Genomic DNA, 25,400 nt, shown 5'->3' with positions numbered 1-25,400 from the left:
TCTTTGCCTCAGGGTGAACCCAAATCTGATGCCCCCCCCCCCCCGCCCCCTCATTTTCCTATGGCAAGCAGGTGATGTTGTCTGCAAATTTGGATGGCATTTTCTGGACCCTGACCATTTTACCATTCTAGGTGATTAGGGGCTATGGTCTGGATATAAACAGAACACCAGGGCCCATACTTGTTGTTCACATGGAACTTGACAAAACACCTGAGGTTTCATCCCTCACCTGCACGAGCCCACCCCGTCTTCCACCACTAACACCAAAAGATTCAGAAAGAGAAGCTGAGGTGAGCAGGGCTTGGTGTGGCCCAAACCTAGGGGAAGATATGCCCCAGACCTGGCTTTCTTGGTCTTTTGTTATCCCATCACATCTCTGTGGTCAAGAAACATCCTGCTGAACATTTTTGGATTTGAGTATGGCTGGATTTTTGGCTTTGTGTTGTTGAGACCTTAGGATGGGCGAGAGTTCTGAATTCCAGCCTTCATAGTCTACGCCCTGATCTGAAGAATGCAAAAACTCTTCTCTCTTTTTCTCTCTCTTTTTTGGCTTTTAAAGGAAACAATATGTTTGCTAGAAAAACCACAAAAAAATGATTATATACAAAATGGTTATCTGAATGTGGATTTTGTACTGCAGTGAAACAGACTGAGCTCCTGGTGTCTATTTGCGCTTCCTCAGCATCAGGTACATGAGGCCGCTGATAAAGGTGAACGCGAAGGCCACCCACGCCAGAAAGAAGGAGTAGCCATATGTGCCATCCGAGATCTGCTCATAGAGATGGATGTTTTCTTTGTGAATATCTTGGCGTCGGTCTGTGTAAATGGAAGCTGCAATCATGACACACAGGCCTGTCAGAAGAGAGTGAAGATACCAATAAGTCACGGACTGTCATGTGTTCCAGGTACCTTAGAGGACTGTGGCCAGAGATGATCAATTTAAGCTTTTATTATTATAGGTATTTATTTTAGTCTGTTGGAAAAGTTATAACTAATATTTGCAGCAGAATATCACTGCCTCCCCTGTTACCATTTTGCTTCCCATTCTTTGCTAGTTGAACCCAATTTTTATTTGGGCAGCCATATGCCCAGCCCAAAGGATAAGTCATAATTGACTTAAGCCAGGGGTCAGCCTGACAGTAAATAGTTTAGGTTTTGCAGGCCCTGTATAATTTCTGTCCCCAACTACTCAGCTCTATACTTTCCTTTGCATACTACTTTAGATACTGTTAGGTCAGGATGGGATGTCTGGAGCTGTGGCAGCCTTTTTGGGACCATAAGAAGGTTGTCACTGACACTCTGAAAATGATAACATAAAAGGATGAAAAGAGTGGGGATTTGTGTACTGCTGCTGAGCTGCCAAACCAACTCTGGCACCTTCCACCTCCAGGCTATTTGTTATATAAAAAAAGTAAAAGTCTTTACAGCTGAAGTTGCTGTTCCTTGGATTTTTTTTGTACTTGCAGTCAAAAGCATTTTAATTGACTTACAGACATTAATGTTAGTATGAGGTTAAGTACCCTAACTTTCCTTGGGGGACTTATTGCCTCTCCTGACCAGAGGTAAGACTCTCCAGCAGGGTGCCCAGCCCTTATCTGGCTGGGGGTTGAGTGTATGACTATCTGCTGACCAGACTGTTGTTGCTGGGGATTTGAATCTAGAGCAAAGTCACACTGTCTTCTGATTCACACCGATTCTGCCAGCATCTCTCTGAAGTGACTGCCCATCAGTTCCTGCTGCCTGGATCCTCTACTTAAGACCTGGTTTTCGGCTTTCCCTTTGATTCTTGCGAGCTGCCCCAGCATCACATCTCTTTCAGAAGTTAGAGCCTCTGTTGCTCAAACCTGAACATCACTGGTTGATATGGCGTCTAGACACTGCAGGGGTGGGCAGAAGAGGGAGGGGCAGGTCCTTGGACCAGAGCATGATCAAATTAGTTATTGTGGATGGGAAAGGGGTGTGTGACTCTTGTATCAAAATCAGGGGAATCTTCCTATGTACATATATATTAAGGTAACAAGTTTTGACTAAATGGCCTTAGAGACAAATAGACAAATGGAGATATGACAGAAAATAAACTTCAATGGATAATTCTCCAACAGCCCTTCTGCCTGTTACGTGACGAGATTCACTTGCCTTTAATGGGGTGAGTAGTGGGGTATCCATGCCCCTTACTGGGAAATACAAACAAAGTAACGGAGACGTAGAGCAGATGGCCCCTCAGTGGTGCCCTTGGGCAAGTCGTATTGCTTCTCTCAGCCTCACTGGGTCTGGGTAACTGCTCCCAAGTGCTGGGCTCATGGGTGAGAATACAAATCCCCAGGTTCTAACCTAGCAGACTCTGATTCAAGAGGTCAAGATGGGGCTTTGGGGTTTCCACTTTAGACAGAGGGATCCTAGTGGACCTGCAGCTCAGAGACCAAGTGGCCTTTCAAGGTCTTTTATACCTAAAATGCTTTAATCACCTGCCTGCTCCCTGGCTGGCCAGTCGATGTGCCCCAAGAGGATGCTGTATGTGACCAACCATCCCACTCTGCCCAGGACCAAGGGGTTTCCTGGGATGCAGGGCTCAGGTTTAAAACAGATAGTCCCAGGCACACAGATCACCCTAGCATGCTGGTAATGAAACAAGATCTGGAATTGACCCTGGGCTGCAGGGAATGCAGTCTGGGAGGCAGACAGCTAGAAGGAGGTGGTGGTTAGAACCCAGCAGCAGGTTGGTTCCAAAGCTCAGATTTCTCATCCTTGTCAAGACACCCATTCACTCCAGATTAGGAAGGACAATGGGAGTGGCTTCCAGCTTTTGTCATCAGGAAGCTTTAACTCTGCTGAGAAGCAACAACAAATGGTGATGTTGTGGCCCAGGCCTCTTCGTCTGAGTCCAGCCTCACTAAAATCCGTAAGCAGAGAAAGTGCTCTGAGACACCTTTCTCCTATAAGTCTCTCCAGGACGGAAGCTGTATCTTGTTCATCTCTGTGTCTCCAGTAGCCCACAAATGCCTGGCCCAAAGTGGGCACTTCTAACACCAACTAGCCTTAAAAAACAACAACAACAACAAAAAACCTGTTGATGGCTTCCCACCTGCTTGGGACAAAGAACTCAAATCCTAGAAGGCTGACAACACCCCGTGAAGTCCGGCCCCAGCTGCCTCTCTGGAGCAGCTGCCGCCACCCCCCCCACCCCCGTTCCCACATCTCTACACTCCAGCCCCACTGGCCAGCTCTCAGTCTCTCCTATCACAGGGCTTTGGCCATGCTGTTCCCTCTGCCTAATACACTGTTCCTTTCCCTCTGTACCAACAGAGCACGTTCTACAGCAACTCCTACTCATCCTACAGATTCCAGCTCAGGAAGGATGCCTTCTCTGACCCCCTAACTAAATCCAAACTCCCAAATATAACATGTCCCATGGTGGCACCATGGCATAGCAGCCAACTTCTCCTTTCCAAATCCAGACCTGCCACTTTCCTCCTGGCTTCTCCTCATGGGTGGCTGGGAAGGGAGTGCTTATTCCAGGAAGCCTGTCATTTTACTTACATGACATAAGCTGGATGATGGAGGTTAAAACAAATCTCTCTCCCTGCTTCAGGCGGAAGAGCTGGAGCAAGAAGATCAGAAAGGCAATGCAGCAGAGAATGGTGGACAGGATCATGGTGGCCTGGACCGCCTGCATCGTGGGGTAATCTGTGGGGAAAGACAAGAGCACACGACTGAGGACCGCAGGTGATGGAATGTTCTGGGTGCAGAGTGGCAATGGTAGCGACAGCTCGAGTGGGGGTGCAGTATGAGCACAGGGCAGCCAAGGAGTCTTCCCGACCCTCCTCCCTCTAGGGTCCATTTGTGCACTTGACCCAATGATCCTGTGTCCTCATCTGAAAAAGGGAACAAGAACCACCTGCTCTGCATTCTTCCTGGTCTGGGTCACTGCTCCCAGATGCTTGGCTCTTGGATGGGGGATTTGTTTTTAAGTACAAATCCTCAGGTTCCAATCTGGCAGATTCTGGTTCAAGAGGTCAGGGTGGGACAGGTCAGGATGGGGTGTTTGCACTTTAGAGAGACCTCTGGAGGGATTCTCGGGGACTCAGGGCTCACAGGACTGAGCGACTTTCTGACAGTACATTTGAGAGAGTGAACCTTCTGTTTGCTACTTAAGATGAGAGTAATGTTTCGCTCAGTTGGCCTTAAGAGAGTGGGGCGTGAAGGGGTGGGGTTTGCTACAGGGGAGCCTGAGTGGAGAAAGGAGCCAGTGTTGGGAGCAGCTGCCGCATGGGGAAGGACACAGCGGGAGCCCTCACAGCAGGGGTATGGTGGGCTTGAGTACAGGGACTGCAGCCACCTGCGTGGGCCTCAGTTTACTCACCTGTGAAATGGGGATAGCAATAGCTTCTGCCTCAGCAGGCTGGGAGTGGGTAAACTCACCCATGGGAGGATTTTAGGGGGGTGCCCCAAAAGGGAGGTTTTTTATAAGGGCTGGATATTATCACCAGGAGGCAGGTAAGATGGGGGAAGGGACAGTGCCCAAAGCTGCAGAGGAAAATCTAAGGGAAATCTTTTTTGTTTTTTTGGCAATCTTGTCTAAAAAGTGATTAGAGGGAGACATAATTTTCAGTTCTTAATGAAATGTTTGGAGCAATGGTTCTTAGTGCATTCTGGCTGCACATTAGGATCACTGGAGAACACGGAGCCCCTCCCCCCATTGCTTATAGTCAGGAACAAAGCCAGGACCCCCACCCCCAACATACCACTTGATCCGATTGTATGAAGTCCAAGAACAGGGAAAAGGGAACTACAGTGACAGAAATCAGAGTGGCTGCCCTCGGGGCAGGGGTGGTGGGAACCCAGCTGAAAGGGGCCCGAGGGGACGTCCTGGGGTGATGGAATGTTTTTTATCTTGTCTTGGATGGTGGTTACATGGGTGTATACATAATTGTCAAAACTCTTTAAACTGAGATCTTAAGAAGTCTGCATTTTCTTGCTTGTAAATTATAGCTCCATTATAAAAACTTCTAGCAGACTACAATGAAATGAAATGAATCAGAATCTCTGGTGGTGTTGGGATCAGGCAAGACAGGGTTGTCAAGTTTAATGTAGGGCAAAGATAGTGACCCTCTAGCTTTGACCAGTACTTCCTAAATTTGCCGAATTCCAGGAATCACCTGGGGGCTTATTAAAACTACAGATTCCTTGGCCTATCTCCCTGAGATTCTGATGCAGTTAAGTCCTGGAGTGGGCACCAGGAATCTGTGTTTTGAGCAAGTACCCCAAGTGATGGGGTAAATATGGGAAACATGGCTGTTGCGGACTGAATGTTTGTGTCACCCCTAAAATTCATATATTGACATGTTCACCCCCAGTGTGATGGTGGAGCCTTTAGCAAGTAATTAGGTCATGAGGGTGGAGTCCTCAGGAATGGGATTAGTGCCCTTATTATAATAACAGACACAATAGCTTGCTTCCTCTTTCTGCTCTCTGCCATGTGAGGACTTGAGAATCAGACTGTCTGCAAACCAAGAATATCTGTTGTTACTAGACACCAGATCTGCCCGCATCTTTTGAGATATAAATACATGTCTAACAGACCCTGACACAGAGTGGTCACTGTGTTCTTTACATTGATACCTGTAATCAGTAACAGTCAACTGTGACCCAAGTGTCTAAAGCTTATTGATGATTCGTAAGTCTTGACCTTGTATCTCCCAAATCGCCTCCTCAATAAAAGGGACCAAGAAGAAGTGTTCAATGCTCTTCTCCACTAGACAGATTTGTTCTCTCATCCGTGATCCTGAAACCTCTGCTGCACAGGGAGTTTCCACCAAGCCGAGGCGTTGGAGGCAGACAGCCTTGTCTGGCACCCGAACGTGGCATCTTCAGGAAAAGTGACGCCTGAACCGGCTGCGGGGCTATGAGCCATGATCATGGACAGCCACACAGAAACGGAAGGGAATTTTGGCATGCCTCAGCCCATGGTAAGGGACAGTGGCACCAGGTTCTTTCCGGTTAGGCCGCTAGTGTGACTAAGATAGGGGAGGGAGGATCTTTCCTCTTTCCACCACACTTTGTGGTGGGGGGTTTGGTTCGCTTTCATCTCCTCTCGCCCACTCTCTCAAAAGGCAAAGGAGAAGGGCAAAACCAAATCAACAAAAATAACCCACAACCTATGAAAGGATAGGATCAGGGTTATCCAAAGAAGCAAAAAATTTACTTTCGCTTGCTTCAACCATTTCTTAAAGCTGCATACTGCCGTGGCTCAGAGCGCTGCAGCCTCAGAGAAACAAAGGGAAAGTAAGGAAAATAACTCAGGCTTAGAAGATGCCGCAGCCGCAGCCCCGACAGAAGTAGGAGAGAGAGAGAGAGATGGGACTATGCGGAGCGCTGCAATCCCTGCCAAATAACCGGCTCTGCCAGCCCCGCCCCCTGGGATCCTAAAGAGCCACAATGACTCCCACCACCTCCACCAGCTGACACAGGCCCACCAAAATCTTCTTAAATAACAAAAAAGGGGGAGTATGGATCCTTCCCCAAAGAATCTAATTAATTCAGCAATCTACACTTACAATTTTTAAAATTGTGATAACTCCCTTATTATTCCTTAATCATTTCTGCCTCTAAACCTGACCAAAAGAAAATCAGTTTAAATTACTGGTCTGTTGTACTCCCTAAATCCAATGTTTAGCAACCTAACTAGGTTTAAGTTTTGAAGGATTCATTATGTTTCTTGTAGAAAGAATGTTAGGTCAAAAGGATTATGTATGTTGCAGGAAGTCCGAGTAAGTCGTAGATGGTCTGTGCAAGTTGAGAAGGATTGTGTAGGGGGAAGGAAGGAAGAAAGAAAGGATTAAGAAAGTGAAGGGAAAGGAAGGAAAAAAGAAGGAATTAAGAAGGTGAAGGACTGTGAAGGGTAAGGGTAAGAAAGAATGAAGGAAAAAGATACATGCCACCCTCGTGCATGGCATGGGAAGGAAGGGCATTGGAGTGGGTAACTCAAGAAGGGAAATGGAAGTGGAAAAGAAATAAGGAAAAGTAAGCATATAAGTCTTTGAAACATTGTAAATTTTAGACTTAAGAGGTGCAATCCCAAGCTTGCTATCTTGCCTGCCTCTGTGAAAGTTGTCAAGGTCAGTGGATAATAAAAACAGCCCACTTTGAGCACACTAGAGGAATGCAGTAATCACCAAAAATAAATCTGTTTCTCTTTCTCTAGCCTCAAGAGCAGGAACCAGGAGTGGGACACACTACACTCCCAACTCCCTCCCAGGGAATAGCTGCCACTGTTTAACCCTTTAACTCTCCCCTGGTATTTTATAGAAATAGACTTGTCTCTGCTTTACCCACAGAAAGTCCTAGGTTTATAACCTCACCAAAAATGCTCAATTTACAGGTAAGGATCTGTCAAATTGCCATTGTTATGTGAATTAACCATTTTGTACAAGTTTACTCATTACAGGTTTGTATATCCACCTAACAAGCCTCTACACCCATTCTGGCCAGGGAACTTAGTCTTACTGAAGACCTGAAAGACTCACATCCTGTTGCAAACACAAATTAACCAAGAAATCCTGGCCTGGCTCTCTGCCATGAAGTCTGCTGTGTTGTGGCTGGGAGATCAACAAGATACTCTGATCACCCAACAACAACTTACCTGCAACCTGGAATTCTCAAGACTATGTGTCACCCCACTAAAATGGAACTCTAGTCAACATTCTTAGGCTGACGTACAACACCATTTATGGGGTGCCTTTTCCACCAACCTAAAAGGCCAAATTAATCAGCTATAATAAGGGGAGCTCAATGCTTATTAATCATCATTTGTGTCCTCCAATGTGTGTGCAAGGTTTTTTCCCATGATCATATTTGAGAAAAGGAAATAGCAAGCTTTATAGAACTTTCTACGGTAAGTTTCTTTTAACAAAAAAAGGGGGAGATGTAGGGAACTGTTCTGTGTAGTTCTGAGAATTGTAGCCCAAGCCACGAGCCAGGCCCCTAGGCCTGTAAGACTCGACTGGAACACCGGGAATGTTAAGCAGCAGACATGACTCGAAGGTTGCTCAGGAGGTTCCCATGGGAATTGGATTTAAAGAAAGTATATTATGCTTTAGAGCTTGCTCTGCTTTTCTTGTCTCTTAGTTAATTATAAACAGTGTGTAGCAAAAAATGTATGAAGCCTTGCACCTGCTGACAGTATGGCACTGGGATGTTTAACAGACCCCAACACAGAGTGGCCACTGTGTTCTTTACATTGATATGTGTAATCAGTAACTGTCAACTGTAACCCAAGTGTCTAAAGCTAATTGATGATTCATGAGTCTTGACCTTGTATCTCCCAAATCCCCTCCTCAGTAAAAGGGACCAGTGTCGGGGTCCCCCTGGGAAAGTAACGAGACTTGGAGCCCCACGCAGGCCAGGTGAAGGAAACGACGCCTGTAAGACCTGACTGGAAAACTGGGGAAGCTGGGTGCATACATGCCTCGCTGGTATAGCCCCAGTGGGAATCAGGCCATGAGAAAATGCTTTATGTCCTTTGAAGCTTGCCCTGTCTTTTGCCTCACTTGATCGCTTTATCGTACCAGCAGCAGAGGTTTTAACTTTAACACAGAATGAACATATCCTCCCTATTTTATGGCCATCTGAAGTCTTTGTGTCTAACACACCCTGACCTGAGGGAGATCTCAATGTTCCTTCAATTGTCATCCCTGAACAATATCTGTTTTCTGTGATCAGCACTGTTTAACATTGGTCAATGAGTTTTACGGGCATGCTATATGCCCTTACGCTCACTGCACTCAATAAAAGACCTTGGAGGAAGGCAATCAAGGCATTTGTCTCTCAGACATTTGCCGGCCTTCTCTTCCCTAGCACAAGCTGCCTGGGAAGTCTTCATTTCATCTGTGACACCAAGGGATCTCTGTGGGTCAGGGGTCCCCAACAGACCAGGACAAAGCGTTCAACGCTCTACTCCACTAGAGAGATTTGCCACCTCTCCTCCCTCCGGACAAAAGACAGTGTCCTGGGTAAATTTGTTCTCTCATCCATGATCCTGAAACCTCTGCTGGACAGGGAGTTTCCACCAAGCCGGGGTGATGGAGGCAGACAGCCTTAGGCTGGTAGTTTGCCAACCTCTGTTATTTTAAGAAAAACTAACGGGGAATTAAATAAGTCCACGTAGAGGATATGGAACACAAATGATAGAGGTTTGGAGACGTTGCCACGCAGCACAGCCGGCCCTTCCACCTGACCTGCACACTTGCAACAGCTGGGACTTGCAGAACACAGGGAAGAATGGTTGTTCTAGGGTCAAGGGTTAGCATAGCAGATAAAGAGACCAGGGCGTGGGGCGGTGGCAGGGACCACATGACGTGGTTCAAAATGCAGGTTTCAGAATCGATCACATCTAGATTGAAACCCTGGCTCCATCACTTACTCCTAGATGTGTAACTGTGGGTATCTGCTCTCTGCCTCACTTGCCCCATCTAACAGGGCCAACGGTCCCTGCTGGGTAGGGATGTGAGATCATTTATGTAAAGGACTTAGCCCTGTGCCTCACAGTAAACCTTCAGCAAATGATGCTTCTATTGGTATTTTTACTGCTTGTATTATGAATGTTGATATTGCTACTGACTGAATGGTGAGACTTTAGGAGCCGGTGAGCAGGGTCCCTTGCTCCCTAAATAGGATTGCCAGACTTGGCAAACAAAAAAAAACAAACACAATAAAACAGAATGCATATTAAATTTGAATACCAGCTAAACAACAAATAACTTTTTTTAGTATGAGTATGTCCCATGTTAATAGTTGGGACATACTTAAACTAAATTACTTACGTCTTATCTGAGACATCAAACTTAACTGAACATCCAGTATATTTTATCAGGCACCAGGACCCAAAGTGCCCCTTCCATCAGTTCTACAACAGAAAATAGAGTTATCCCCTCCAGAGTGAAGGAGAATGGTTGGCATACTGTAAGTGGAATTTTCTGCATTTGCAAAGCCCTTTTGTGTGCTTCGGCTTATGTACAGAGGCAGGCAGGGCAGGTGCATTGCTGTTACCTCCATTTACAGCTGAGGATATTGATATTCTGAGTGCCTGCATGACCCGCCCAAGGTAAGATCACACAGCTCACAAAGGAGCCAGCTTTCAAGGGAAGTGACACAAATGTCAAACACAGTCTCTGAGCCTGTGTAGAGGGGAGGCTTGGATAAATGAGAAGGGGGAAAAGATTGAGATGAGGCCTGAAGCTGAGAAAGTATGAGAAAGGGAAGTTCCACTTGGCCGAAAAACAGAGAAGAATGGGCACAGCGTAGGTGGGGTTGGTGTCCCCTGCAGCCTCTGGCTTCTCCACACCCCTCCTATCTCTAGCTGACCCGTCCCTGCTGCAGCCTGCCGAAGCCCCAGCCAGGCCCCTCCCAGAATGTTGGGTGAAGGAGGGGGTGAGGAGTCAGAGAACAGGGAAGCCTTTCTCCTGTGTTCTCTTTTTCATCAAGGCTTCTCAATCAGCTTCACACTCACTCTTAAAGCTGTCACCAATTTCTGTACAATTCGAGTCGTTGACGCAGACTTTCCAGACATCTGCAAAAAATCCTTCTCCTACCCACCAGGCCTGTAACACAAAATGGAAACAGAGGGAAAGGCTGACTGTTAATTATGAAAATACTGGCTCCTAATCAGGTGTGAGGCATGGCGGTAAATGAAGGTTTGGGACCAGGGCTTCTCAATCTGCAGTGTGCATGCGAGCCACCCGGAGATCTGGTTAAAAGGCAGATTCTGCCTCCAGAGGTCTGTGATGGGACCTGAGATTCTGCATTTCCAACAAGTACCCGGGTAATGTCCACAGTGCTGGTCTGAGTAAAGGAAGAGACGGTCCAGGACCTCACAGGGCAGAGGAGAGAAGATGAGGCTCAGTTGGTGATAATAAATACAGTGGTAAGTTCCACAAGAGCTTCAAGGGTGATGCTGGAGGCGGGTGAGAAATGGATGAAACTGGGGAGGAGAGAAAGCTGCCGTGGACGAAGTGCTCAGACGGGACTCGCGCCTTCAGTCCAAATGCTTTCATTTCTCCCCATGCTTCTGCTGTCTCCACCCCCCTCCGGAAGGCCGTCCTTTGCTTTCCATTCCCCCAAAGCCTGGAATCTCCCCCACCCATTCATCCAGTCAACAGAGGTTCACTGAGCTCCCACTACGTGCCCCACTACAGTGTCAAGCACAATTCCTAACTCATGAATGCCCTGTGACTCACCGATTGGCAAGAATGCCCATCTGTGTCTTCTCAGTGAGCCACTGTAATATAAATATGCAGGAGTGTTCCATGGGATTAAGTAGTGCTGGGGCTTATGGCTTTTCTGCCCCTGATGTCTGCCTCTCCCGTTCACTATGTCTGCAACCATTTCAGATCCCCAAAGGACCAGATGCAGGAAATAGAAAAAGGAAATTCTAAAAGAACATTCAATACCATTTATGTCACCATGCATGGGCCCCCTGGATAATCGCAGGTGCAAGTACTTTAACCCATGGCATCAATGTGATCCCTGCCCTACCCACTCACAGCAGTTCTTTGAGAATCTGCAGGAACGCAAACCTGATCACTGTACTTATTGGCCCTTACAGGATCTAAAGCCAGGAGGTCTGCCACTGATGGCCGTGTAAACTCCAGCAGGTACCCTAACTGCCCTGAGTCCCAGTTCCCTTATCAGAAACAGTCCCAGGAGAGGACCAATCTCATAAACTTAAGGTGAGGATCAACTGAGATGGTGCACATAAAAAGGGTCTCTAGCCCAGGACCTGGCCAGAGTAAGCGCTTATCTCTAAGTGGTAGGTGGTGTGATGGCCTATGTTGTTACTGTGATGATTAATCAACAGTATGTATACAGGCAGAGCTGATGGCCACTTATAAGGTGCATTCTTTAGCTTCTTGAGCAGTGTTTCTGACTCTTAAATGTCTCTGCAGTCTGAAATGATCAGGATTGAAGCCAGGTCTTTGGATTGAGGTGTGGGCCACAGAGGACCTTTGGCAAAAGCTTATTTCCTGCTGGGAGGAATATTAATCTATGCCAATAGGTTACTTACCAAGTGCTTTCCTGCCATATGGCTGAGACTTGGATACTAAAGAAAAAGAGTTAAATTTTTCATGGGAGCATGGGCAGAGTCAGGAAAGTTCCAAGCATGGGCTCTGCTGGGAGGGCATGGCCAGGTGGGCCAGCAACAAGGGATCCTGGCAGTAAGATGTCAGAAGCAGGAGAGGCGGAGATCACCTGGCATGGGTCACCTGGGGGGGGGGGGGCGGTCTAGGGCAGTGGTTGGCAATGTCTGAAGACATTTCTGGTTGTCACAAATAGGGGTGGGAGTGCTGCTGGCATCTAGTGGGTAGAGACCAACGATGTGGCTAAACCTCCTATAGTGCACAGGATGGTCCCCAGCACAAAGAATGATCCAACAGTGCCAGCGTTGAGTTATTGACCTCAGGAGGGCTGAACTGAAGCTGAGTCCTCAAAGGGCTTCCTACAACCAAGGCATCATGCCAGGCTCTCTGGAGGAATCAGGGATGAGAGGACCAACATCCCTGCCCACCAATATATGGATGCTTCAAACCCCAACACTTAGGCCAGAGCCCTCAGGCCCAGGCTGAGGAGATAGGCAGGCATGCTTTGGTAAGCAGGACAACCCCAAATTTTAACCACCTTGGGGGAGTTCTTAATCCTGCTATTGACTGTAGGATCCAGGGGTTCTGGGATGGTCAGAAGGAATGGGAACTTACATTGTCGATGGTGGCGATGAAAAGCAAGGCCGCGGAGGTGATGTGGAAGATGATGATGAAAGCCAGAAGCACCAACATTTTCACAGGACACGGTAGGGCAAGGGGTCCCGTTGAAAGCCCAGAGAGAGAGAGAGAGGGATGTGCTAAAGAGAGTGTGAGAAATTTGAATTTGTCAACAACAAAATTAAAATAAAAAAATAAACAACTTTTAATAGGGTTTTAGAAAATAAAAAACAGCTCTTCCTGCCTTTCCTTGCTTACACCCTTGATTAGAAGAAGTCCAGCTCTTTTCAAAGCTGTTCTTTGTCACATCTAGACACCAAATATTTCTTGCCGAAGATTTGGGGTGAGGACCAATTGGAATCCCTAATTCAGAAAAGCATCGCACCACTTTGGCCTGCCAGGGGCACTGGGGCAGGAAGGAGGAATTGTGTGTGGACTAAAATGCTGTCCAGATCTCCCACTCACCAGGCAATGCTCTAGGAATTTCACAGCACCAGAGGAAGCTCACCCTCTGTATTCATTATTACAGTCCCAGCTGAGTAAAAAAGCAAAAGTGATCATGATACAAAAATATGTCCTAGTGATCTGACGGTTTATATAATTAATCCCCACTCAAACACCCTTCTTAACATCTATTCTTATTTGAACAACATCCGACCACAAAATGCAAATGCACTGTGTGGCAGGCAGCTGCCATTTAATTTTCCTCCTGGGGCAGGGGAAGACTGCATTTCCCAGATTCCCTTGCAGTTAGGTTGGACCTTGTGACTAATTCTGGCCAATGGGTTGTAAGCAACACTGGTGGGTGTCATTTCTGGTCTGAAGCATTTCCGGGTTGAGAAACAGGTGTGCGTTCTCCATGCTCCCTCCCCCGGAAGAAGTAGTTGGGAAGGCGCAGCCACAACACATTGAAGCCTCACACTCTGCACAGATACTGTGATTGAGAAATAAGCCTTTGGATGTTAAACAACTGAGAGACCTCAGAGTAAGTTTTTTACTGTGGCTGGACAGTCTAAATAATATAACATACAATAGGAAGCATCTGCAAAAACTGGAAATCTTGCAAGAGAATGGGGGTTGTACCAAGTTGATGAAAGTGACACTAAAGAACTGCTCAGAAGGCACTGAAGGCATTAATATGCAAGGACTTGTCTGAGCTGGATAGTTTGCAATAAAAGAAAAAGGTAAACATGGGTGATATTGGGGAAAAAGCATTCAAAAGAATGATTTAAATACCAAAGGATTAAAAGTCACCCTTGGAAAAATTGGTGAAGTCTTTGAACATTTTCGCAAATGTGACCTTCATCTTGGCCAAACGACATGCAAATGTCAAGATGTCACATCAGTCAATCTAGTTGGAAAAGTAAACACTACCAATCCCTGAAATCAACACTTGATTCCTTCTTCTTTTATTCCAATACTTTGTGACAAGTTACTATTACTAAACTTTTATAGAACATAAAATTTCTAATTTCACTTATAAAAATAGAGTCCAAATCAGACCTCGTTTTCACTATTTGTGATGACATTCTGGCACCGGTTTTAAGTGGATTAGTTTTATTTTTTAAGTCTCTCCCTCCAACACACACACACACACACACACACACACACAATTATTCTGAACCATTTAAGAGTAACTTGCCTACATCATATTTCTGTGTGTCTAAATATTTTGGTGTGTACCTCTGAAAAACAAGAACGTTTTCTTACATATAACCACAGTAGATCTGCACGATTAAGAAATTTCACATAGCCCAAACTGGTGTGACTCAGTGGGTTGAGCACTGTCCCACAAACCAAAAGGTCACCAGTTCGATTCCTGGTCAGGGCACATGCCTGGGTTGCAGACCAGGTCCTTGGTTGGGGGCGTGCAAGAGACAACCAATGTTTCTCTCCCTATCTCTCTCCCTCCCTTCCCCCTCTCTAAAAATAAATAAATAAAATCAATTAAGAAAAAGAAATTTCACATAATACAGTACTATTATCTAATCTACAAACCATATTCAAATTTCCTCAAATATCCCAATAATGGCCTTAGCCATATCTTTTTCTGATCAAGGACAAATCCAAGATGATGATGCATCTTGTTTTCATGTCTTTTTAATCTAGAACGGTTCTTTAGCCTTTCCTGGCCTTTTATGACATTGATATTATATAAGAGTATTGACCTTTTATTTTGCAGAATGTCCCTTAATTTGTTTGACTCTTCCTAATGACTGGATTCAGGGTATGCTTCTTTGGCAGGAATACAGTATTCCCTCACTTATTGCGGGTATTATGTTCTAGACCCCCTGCGATAGGTGAAAATCCGCCAAGTAGGAACCTTACATTTTAGTATTTATATATATTTTAAGGCTTTATAAACCCTTCCCACACACTTATAAACCGTTCCCAGTCCCTTATTAACCTTTTCCACACTTTTATAAACACTACTTATGTTCTTAAACATATTCTACACTCTTAAACCTACGTAACTTTAACAACATACGTATACAGTACCGCAAAATCCCACAACATAGTGAAAAATCCACAATAATTAAATATAATATTTTTTAAAACCCCGCGATGCAAGGAGGCCATGATGAGTGAACCGCGACACAGACAGGGACCGCTGTGCTGCATAAGCAATGTGTCCTCCTCAGTGTACGCTTGCCCCACCAGGATGCACAGGACGTCCATCTTCTCATTAGTGGTTGTAATAACTTTGATTAAGACCCACCAGATTTATCCATTGTATATTTCTCATTTGTAATTAAAAAGCAGTTTGTGTGTGTGTGAGAGGGTATTTTTTATTGAGGTAAAATGTACGCAATATAAGTTACCACTGGTGAAATTTAGTACATTCACAATGTTATATATCCACCACAGTTGTCTAGTTCTAGAACATTTCATCACTGCAGAAGAAAACCCTGTACCCTTTAATTAGTCACTTCTTAGTCATCTCCCCATTTAGTCCCTGGCAACTACTAATCTTACTTTCTGTCTATGGATCTGTCTATCCTGGATATTTCATATAAATGAAACGATACAACCTTGTACTTTGTGCCTGACTTCTTTTACCTAGGACAATGTTTCCAAGGTTCATCCATATTGTAGTCTGTGTGGGGAGATACTTTAAACAATGTAGAGATCTGATCTCTCATCAAAATGTCACCCCAATAGTTTGAGCATCCACTGATATTTCTGAAATAGAATTATTAAAAAAGTCTTTTCCTGAGACCAACTCTCCCTCCACCCTTGATCTGTCAGCTCTCCTCCCTGGCTATGCTCATGGCTGCTCCCTGATGCCCTGACCAAGGCCACTCTTTGAGACCAGGGACTCATTAACAATGAGCCGTGACCTGTGCGGCTGCAGAGCTCGGTCTGGGCGGTCGCGGTTGCGGTCGTGCATCATCATCTGGAAGAATCCAGTGAACCAGCTCAGAGATTCTTCCAATTCTTTTGAGAAGAACAAATCCCCCTTTGTTTAGGCCTGCGTCACTCTTAGCCGCCATCATGTGCTGCCTCAAAGAGATGTGTTTCTGACCTCCCAAGAAAGAAAAATAGTGGGGGGAACTCATGTACCACACTGATATTACTTTAATATCAGCTGGAATGCCAAAATGTCAACCTCACCAGGCAGGGCCATAAACTTCAGGGTGACAATGGTTTCATATATTGTCCAGCTCAGATGACACAAATGTCTATGGATACATAATTAAGACTAAAAACAGGGAAAAAAAGGCTTCAGCTCAGACTTTCCCAAAGTGTGGAATTCACGTTACAAGGCATGATTTTGGATGGTGCATTGATATGGCATCAAATAACACTGAACCACGTAGGGAGGAAATCCTCCTTCTAAATTTTCTGAGTCCACCAAAGAGAAGAGACCCAGTTTGGTGCCCGTCTGTCTCTAATATGTGCCTTTTTTTTTTTTTTAAACAACAACAATAAGCAGAACTTTGGGCAGGCCATACTGTGCAGCCAGAATTAAAGTGTTTTGATATTATAATGCTTATTTTAAGGTTCTTTCTTTGGAATTATCATTTATAGCAGTGATATAAAGTCTCCTTAAAATAAATTATTGAAATATTTAAAAAGTGAGTCATTTAAGAAAACTATTATGTAAATAAAAGGACAGGTGGGCTCCAGTGTTAGCAAAAATCATGGAGGTGGTTCTCAAATGCCTAATGTCTGGGAAGCAATGCTTTAGCACCTGAGAGTAATTTCAGTTGAATTATAGAGAGCAGGCATACGTTCCTGCCCAGAAGAGGGTAAGTTTTTACAAAGGGTCAAGTTTTGAGTCCAGTGTAAGAGAAAGGCCTTGGGGCATACAAGGGTGGCTCGAGATGGGTTTGAATAGTTCAGCATCTGGGAAAATTGGGGACTAGAGAAGTACTCCCATGATGACATCTGGAATTCAGATCTAGTGACCTCACCAGAGCTTTGAAGGAAATTATTCATAAGTAGAGGAGATCCCTTGAATCTTTAAAAGGGACTAGAAATGACCCTTTACTCCTACATCTCTAAATCCAAGTCTCCCAGTTCCTTTCCTACAGGGAACTCACTCATCCCAGTTTCCTATGACCCCTCCCAGGGACACTGTTAGGTGGGAACACTTTCTCCCCATTCCTCATGTTTCCCTGTGGAGGGAGTTGCACCAGAGTAACATTTCTGGGCTCACGCCCCACTGCTTACTCACGCCTTCGCTCCGGATTGGAGGAGACATCCAGTGCTCACTTTCTGGATTGTTAGAACTCAACCATCAAGGGGCCACTGTGCAGCACTCTGTCTTTCCCCAGACCTGCTCTCTAGACTAGGGAGTGGGTGCGTCTGATTTCTTCGAGTCACCATTTCCCTTGGCTGGATGGGCCCCAGGGCTAATGGGGGGGGGGGGGGGACAGGGGTGTGGAGCTGAGAGCTACAGCAAGCGCATTTGGCCCGCAGTCTAAGCTAAGTCAACCTAGCCTTTCTCACCTAATAATATTCCCCAGGGATCACTCTTTTCCATAGGAATCCACCTCATTCTTGGAGTGGCTGCCTGGAGTTCCATTGTGTGGTTACGCCACGATGTACTCAACTATTTTCCTATCCATGCCCATTTGGGTCATTTCCAGACTTTTTGCTACTCCAAACTATATTGCCAGTGAGCATCCCTGAACTTACTTCTTTGCATGGACAGATTCCTGAAAGTGGAGGTGCTGGGCCAAAGGATATGAACATTTAACTTATCTTTTTTAAAAACATATTTTTTTATTTAGTTATTTTTTAGAGAGAGGGGAAGAGAGAGAGAAAGAGAGAGAGAGAAACATCACTGTGCGGTTGCCTCTTGTGCTCCCAGCTGGGGACCTGGCCCACAACCTGGGCATGTGTCCTGACTGGGAGTTGAACCAGCGACCCTTTGGTTCGCAAGCTGGTGCTCAATCCACTAAGCCACATCAGAGAGGGAAAATTTATCTTATTTTTAATTTTTATTAAATTAAAATTTGATTTACTGCAAAGCATGCTGGGAACTGTTAGTGCTGTGTCAGCCTTGATCTTCAGAGGGTCTTAAGAGGGTAGACAGTATTGGACCAACTCTTGTGCATGGCCTGGATGTCACATCTTTGACTTACTAACATTCCTTATTTTCCCCAGAAGTATATTTCTGGCCACTGCAGACCAGCCTCTGCTATCCCTGTGGCTCTTACCAGCAGAGCTCTTTCCTTCCCACAATATACACCCCTGTTTCACTCCTGTGCAGGGCCTCGGTGGGCCCTCTCTGGAAGTACTGAAGAGCAGAAGACTCCCTGGGCTGGGAGTCTGGCCCACCAAACTCAGGGCACCATCAAATTTATCCTTGCCACGCACAGAAACTTACTTCCCCTTTAAAAAAAGTCATACTGAATGCTGACCCCTCGTCCCTCTCTGTGTCCTTGCAGGGCACAGTGCTCTGCCAGACTGGCCCGGCCTCAGTGCCTTGGAGCTGGGTTCCCTGGAGCATCCTCTCCCTGCCATCCCCAGCTGGCTCTCTCTCACACTGTCTAGGTCTCAACTCAAGCGTTCCCTCCTCAGAGAAGCGTCCTGACCACCCAGGTAAAGTACCCATGCCCCTGCCAGCAACATCTATCCCATCTCCTGGTTCTTTTTCTCTGGAAAACTTCCACTGTCCCAAAGAATCTCTCTCTTTTTTTTTTTTTTTTTTAATCCTCATCTGAGGACATTTTTTTTTTTCATTGCTTTTAGAAAGAGGAAGGGAATGAGGATGGGAGAGAGAGAAACAGCAGTTGGCTGACTCCCATATGCACCTGGACTAGGGATCAAACCCACAATGGACGTATGTGCCCTGACCAGGAATCAAACCAACCTTTTGGCTACGGGATGACGCTCCAACCAAGCCACACCAGCCAGGCACAAAAAATCTTATTTGTTCACTTGTCTATTATCTGTCTCTCCCTCTGTTCCCTGCTGTGCCCAGCGAACAGAAAGCTATTTGCTGTCATTTTCCAGTTAGAGAAATGTAGAGTTGTAAAGGCCCTTGGAAAAAGCAAAACTCAGATTGTCCAGAGACAGAAACTAAGAGGCCATAACTTGATTCAGTCCCACAGTGAAGCGGGAGCCACGCCAGGACTGGAGGGTCTCCTGGGCCCCACTCCAATTTCCCTTTCAACCTCAATGAGAGACCCCTCGAGGGTACATGACAATCTTTCAACAGTCAATGACAATTTCCCAAAATTCTCTGTCACTTACAAACACAACTTCCACCAAGCAGTTCAAGCCATAGTTGTTTTTCTTTTGGTGATTTCTTTAGGGATTAAGTAGGGTGTTTTAAAAGGCCACTTGGGTTTGGACATTTACCCATCCAAAGGTGGGAAACTATACTAATGGAGCTTTTCCAGTTCCTGTCTAGAAACTGAAGTCTTATGATTGGCAGAAGTTCTCTTAAAAAATATGTTTTGATCTACATAATACATGGGATGATTAAGAAAAAAATAATGGAACCAAAAGACATATGATGAAAAATCACAGCCTTCTACTTACCCAAGTCCTGATCCCTGGAAACACTATTACCCCGTCACCTGCCTTGTTTCCTCCACAGTTCCATATTTCCAAACAATGCTCATGCACTTCTATTCCCCTACTCATCTGTTGTAAACCTTACTGACTTCTGCCTAGGGGAGGGTTTCTTTCAGCCATCATCCCAGTCCACTCTTGTCACACACCAGTAATTGTCATTTGCATTATGACCATGTCAGCTGTACACTGCAGAGCCAGAGTATACTGTGACTGCCTTCTATTTCTTAAAACCTCTCCTCTAGCTAGTTCCCTGTTGTCTGTCTGTCTGTCTTTCTCCTTCTCTCTGGATCATCTATTTTCTACATTTCTTCAGTTCTTTCCATATTTTCATCATCCCAAGTCTTCTCTTGCAGAACCCCAGATGCAAAGCAAGTACACAATTTCACTTGCAAGCCTGTGGTTAGACTCATCTTTTGCAGTGTACCTGACCAGCCAGCCCATTTCCAACTCCGTCCTCCTCTGCTCTCTGCAATGGGCAACCTCAGCAGCTGCTGCTGTCACAGAACAAGCTAGACAAGCATTTTCTAGGGAAGACTAGCAAATTCGCTCATAGCTGTGGCCAGGGCACAGGTTGCTGGCATAACCTCAAGAGATAAAGGAGATAAAGCAGATCCCGGGGAAGGGGAGGTGCAGAGGGATCATCCCAAATGAAACGAGGCTCCTTCTGATTAAAGGATGAGCTATAACTTGCACAGCTTGTCTTGTGTTGGATCTTCACATCAAATCTGTGAAGCTGGCAGAAGGAGGTATCATCATTCCCATTTTACAGATGAAATACTGAAGCTTACAAAGGCTTCAGGTAACTTGCCAAAGTTCGAAGAGCTGGGACTTCAATCCATGGTTTTCCAATTCCAAATACAAGACATTTTTCTATGATCCTCTTCCCTGCTCACATGCTTAGGGCCTAATGAAAATCACATGGTAGCCTAATTAAGCTCAGGCAATAGGGCATGGGCAGTGTCATTTTTGTTTCCATTCCTTTGGCTCGATTTCTTTCATGCTTTGCACCAGGCAGGAGAAACCTGGGAAGGCAGAATCTCTCTGCACTGACCCATTAGCTGAAGTTGAGATATGACTGGGCTAATTAAGAAAGGGCTTGATGAAAAAGGATGCTTTAGCCTTCATTTGTATTAAAAACAGAGTTTCCTGCCCTTTTTAAAAATTTTTATTGATTGATTTTAGAGAAAGGGGAGGAGGGGAGAGACGGACATCAGTTTGTTGTTCCACTTATTTACGCATTCATTGGTCACTTCTTGTATGTGCCCTGACCAAGGACTGAACCCAAAACTTTGGTGCAGTGGGATGATACTCTAACCAACTACAGAGTTTCCTGCCTTTTAAAACCTATTGGCTCACTGGCCAGGCTGAAGTATGTATTGTCTTTATTAATCTACTCTGAGATTGGTTTAGATTTTGGATCCTTAATCCCTAAAAGAATTCATTCTGACATGGTAGAATGGATTATATTCTATCTTCTAAATTTATTACAACATGCCCCCTTTCTACCCAGAAACTCAGATGGATCTGGCAGAGCACACTATACCTGGACTCCTCAACCTCAATTTAGGTACATTATAGGAACTGTGGAAAAGTATCTTCAGACTAAAGACCTAAAAGCTCTCCATTCTATAAAATACCCATAAAACAACCACAGAAAATAATATAGAACATAATATATTAGAACTTATGATTAAAATTTTTTTCTTAAAATGAAAAAAATCAGTAATCGGAATAGGAGGAGCAGCAATTGGGCTTCTGCATTCTCTGGGCATGGGAGCTGGGATGAGCAGGGTGAGGAGGACAGGCATTGGGAGGCGTAGGTGGGGCCATGGAAAGTCTGCACACAGAATGGAGTTATTTGTGGCTCAGTGAATTTCAAGTTCCAAAGTGCTGGTTGACAGGATGAGAGACGGTACTGCCCAGAAAGGTTCATCCAGACTTCAGATAGCAAACAGGATACACCAGGAATTGCCATTTCCTTGCTGTCTACTAAGTAGAGGTGCTGTCCTGCTATTATGCCTTGGTCCAATGTTTGCTTGAAATGTGTGTGTGTGTGAGTGTGAGTGTGAGTGTGTGTGTGTGCACATGCTCGCGCTCGCGTGTATGCTGCACATCCAGCCCTGGGTATGAAGAAAGTCCTGCTGGTGACTCACTGGCCCTCCATTCCACAGAAGCAACATTTGATTCACCGTTGATGGCACAACATCACCATCAGGCTCTCACAGGTGGAAAGAAGGCCATGGGCCTGCCATTGGCAGTGTAAGGGTCCCCTCCCCTCGTCACATCATAAGAACACAAACTCCACTGCAGGCAGCTGAGTCCCAGCCTGCTGTTGTTAAAAGGAAGTTGCTCTGGCATATGCTCCTTTTTGTGCAAGGGAACAACAGCTGCCTTCCCATGGGGGGAGAGAACACGAACACGGTGTTAAGGTGACCACTGGGCCCATTCCATTCTATTCCCACCCTCAGGAGTTTTTCCTACAATTTACACCATGGCTCATTCTCAGCCTGAGTTGGAGCCATTTCCCAGAATTGTATGCAAAAGGCCAATCCTGAGGTGGGGAGCCTTTCAAAACAGACCTGAGATGTTGAGCATCTGGAGGTCTGAGCCATTTCCCCAACCCAGAAGTGCTCTGCCCACAACCCCCTGGTTCAAAAGGCCAGCGAAGCTCTGGGCCCTGATTCTGGGGAAGGCCAGATGGTAAGCGGTTGCCCAGGTCACACTGCCAAAGAGACTCCCAGGCCCACTCTGGAGCTGGCAGTTTAATGCAAGGCTGGCTGGAACTTACGCCCCTCCTACCGCCCACAGCACTTGGAGGGGACAATGGCTTTGGCCTGTTTTCAGGAAGGCAGAGGTCAGCTAAGCCTCCTGCCCTGGTATCTAGACAGCAGCCAGCCCCAAATATCCAGGCGTCCAAGATGCTCTGGGGATCGCGGAAGCCCCTTTGCCCTGGGTTGGCCAGCTCTGCGCTCCAGTGGCTGGGGCTTCTGGGCACAAACACAATACTTGGCTCCACCCAGAAATGACAAGAGTCAGGACACTGGGATTTGGCAGTGCTTCAGGGCAGAAGCCACAGAGGATGATTATGCCTGCTCAACTCTGGGTCTTTCAATCCACTGAAATAATAACCACAATATCAACAATAGTGATGGCCAGCACTTATTGCCTAGTATGTGCCAGGCACTATTCTAAGCTCTCTACATGTATTAACTTATTCATTCCTCAGAATAACACTATGATGTAGCTGTTATAATTAGCTTCATTTTGCAGGGAAAGAAAATAAGGTTCAGAGAGGTTAAGCAACTTCCCCAAGGTCACACAGCTAGTAAAGGCTAGAACCGGGACTTGAACCCAGGCACTCAGGCACCAGAGAAACCACTATGTTGCTCAGCCTAAATCTCAGTTTCTCTTCTCCTTTAGGGTGCTGTTCCTTTGTGGTCCGATCAGGCAATCATTGGTCCAAAGTCCTGGGGCTACATGTGGCTTTGGAACACAAAGCCACCCATGAGTCCCGAATTGCCTCCCTTCTCTGAGCACAGTGTAACCACTTGTCAGTGAGGTAGCAACCCTGTCAAAGGATGAGCAAGGACTAGGATGCAGTTTGCAGGTGACAAATTAAAATTAAGGGGTTTGGCCACATCATTCAGTTATCAGTTGGGGAACCAGGGTTCAGACCCCAGCCTTCATTATTTTTAAATGGAGCAATTATTCACTCAATGAGCATTCATTGAGCGCTGACCATGTATGAGTCACAGATGAGTAAGGGAGGCCCCATGTGCCTCAAGAGCTCCCAGGTGCAAGAAGAACAAGCATGTACCAATAAAGAAACAGGACTGATGACATGTGTGCTATGAGAATGCAGAAGAAGGTGTGAGTAGCCTTGTGCTGGGGTGAGAACAGCATCAGTCTTCCCAGAGGAAGTGACATCTGAGCTGGGTGACAGAGAAGGGACCAGGCAGGGCTGTGGGGACAGAGTGTAAAGCATTACAAGTGTGAGTAGGGTGTGTGCGGGGCAGGGTCCAGGGCTGAGCCAGAATCTATGCTGGGCAAGAACTTAACGGGCCTTGGGCGTCTGAGTGTTATTCTGGACACAGTGGGAGATGGGGAAGGCTTTTAGGCAGGAAAGTAACAAGATCCATGTCTACAAGAAAAACATTCCACAGTCAGGCAGGTGGATTAAAAGGTGGCAAACTGGGGGAGCTGTTGGAGCAACCCTGGTGAGAAATGGTGAGGGTCTGAAAATGGTGAGGTTCTGGGCTGAGGCAGAAACAGGGATGTGGGCAGAAGGGCAAGATCAAGAGTTCTTCAGCAGGCGGAACCTACGGACGTGGCGATGGGCTGAGGGGTCAAACAAAGGATTCTGGGGGCCATCAGCTTGTGCCAGAGTGCACACTGGTTCCATCAATGCACTTGTTTTGGTGTGGGGCGAATGTGATGGATGAGGGAAACAGTTCATTTGGTTTTAAAAATGTCTGGTTAACAATGGTGGAAAAGTGTCGGGCAGATGGAAATATGGGTGGGACTGTCACTCAGGAGAAAACGGGAGCTGGGAACAGAAATTCAGTGTCATGGGTGTGTGGCTAAGAAACAAAGCCACTGGTAGATATGAAATATTACCCAAGGAGAAAGTGCTGGCAGAGAGGATGTGGGGGGAGGCCGACAGAGGAGACGGAGACGTGGGGCAGTGTGGGGGGAAAACCAGGAGTGGGTGGGGGTACCCAGAAGGCGAGAGAGGAGAGACTAAGGGGAAAAAAAACACATCATGATGGAAAAGTAGCTCATTGGCAAGCTTGGTAATAATTTTAGTGAATTAAACTAAAGCCCTTCTTTATTTTTCTCCTTGCCATCTGATGATTATATTGTAGCTGTTTACTTGGGTATTGCTATTTCTCCTGCTGCTGTCAGGGACCTGGGATGTTCTTACAGGATGGCATGCCCATCACTTTTGACAATGCCTAGTTAATAGCTGGTGCTCAATAAATATGTGTTGAATGAATGACTGAAGGAACAGGTTTCAAGGAGCTAAAGAGCTAAGAAGAAGTCAAGAAATGGAGCTAGACTCTTCTTTCAAGTCTGCCAGTGAAAGAAGGAAGAAATATTTGTCAAGAGCCTGGAGTCCTTCCCAAAGAGAAAATGCCAGGCCTGATGGCTTCACCGGTGAATTCTGCCACACATTTAAGGAAGAATAATACCAACACCACAAAAACTCTTCCAGAAAATTGAAGAGGAGGGAATGCCTCCCAACTCAGGTTATGAGGCCTGCAATACCCTGACCTGAAAAGCAGGCAAGAAAAATATAAGAAAAATACAGCACAACATCCCTCACGTTCATAAGCACAACAGGGTTTTAATAAAATTTTAACAAATGGAATCTTCCTATTAAGTGGTGGAATGCATTTCCCCATCCACTGAACCCAGGCTGCTCCTGAAGGGCAGGAGACTCCATGGAGTAGAGCTAACCCTTTCCAGCCAAGGCCACCCTAAATCAGCCAGCCCCCCAGTGAGCCAAGCTCATATAGCCCACCTGCAGAATCATGAACTAAAGAAGTGTTTCTCCTGTAAGCCACTGCATTTCAAGATGATTTGTTACACAGCAAGTGCAAACTGATACAGGGG

At 45.8% G+C, this 25,400-nt stretch overlaps 1 protein-coding gene across 1 annotated transcript in view; it reads right to left on the bottom strand.

Moving 5' to 3' along the window:
- Positions 1 to 530: 530 nt before the first annotated feature.
- Positions 531 to 25,400, bottom strand: part of EMP2 (epithelial membrane protein 2) — a 36,054-nt gene continuing 11,184 nt past the window's right edge. The window contains exons 2-5 of the mRNA XM_090277021.1: positions 12,747 to 12,889; positions 10,505 to 10,595; positions 3,538 to 3,684; positions 531 to 852 (exon numbers count right to left, since the gene is read on the bottom strand). Coding sequence (XP_090133147.1) covers positions 665 to 852; positions 3,538 to 3,684; positions 10,505 to 10,595; positions 12,747 to 12,824 — 504 coding nt within the window. The 5' untranslated portion in view covers positions 12,825 to 12,889 and the 3' untranslated portion in view covers positions 531 to 664. The remainder of the gene's footprint in view (positions 853 to 3,537; positions 3,685 to 10,504; positions 10,596 to 12,746; positions 12,890 to 25,400) is intronic.

This window comes from Furipterus horrens, unplaced genomic scaffold (assembly GCF_987537825.1).
Source record: "Furipterus horrens unplaced genomic scaffold, mFurHor1.1.pri manual_scaffold_5, whole genome shotgun sequence".
Classification (NCBI taxonomy): domain Eukaryota; kingdom Metazoa; phylum Chordata; class Mammalia; order Chiroptera; family Furipteridae; genus Furipterus; species Furipterus horrens.
This window is presented reverse-complemented; position numbering and strand designations above follow the sequence as displayed.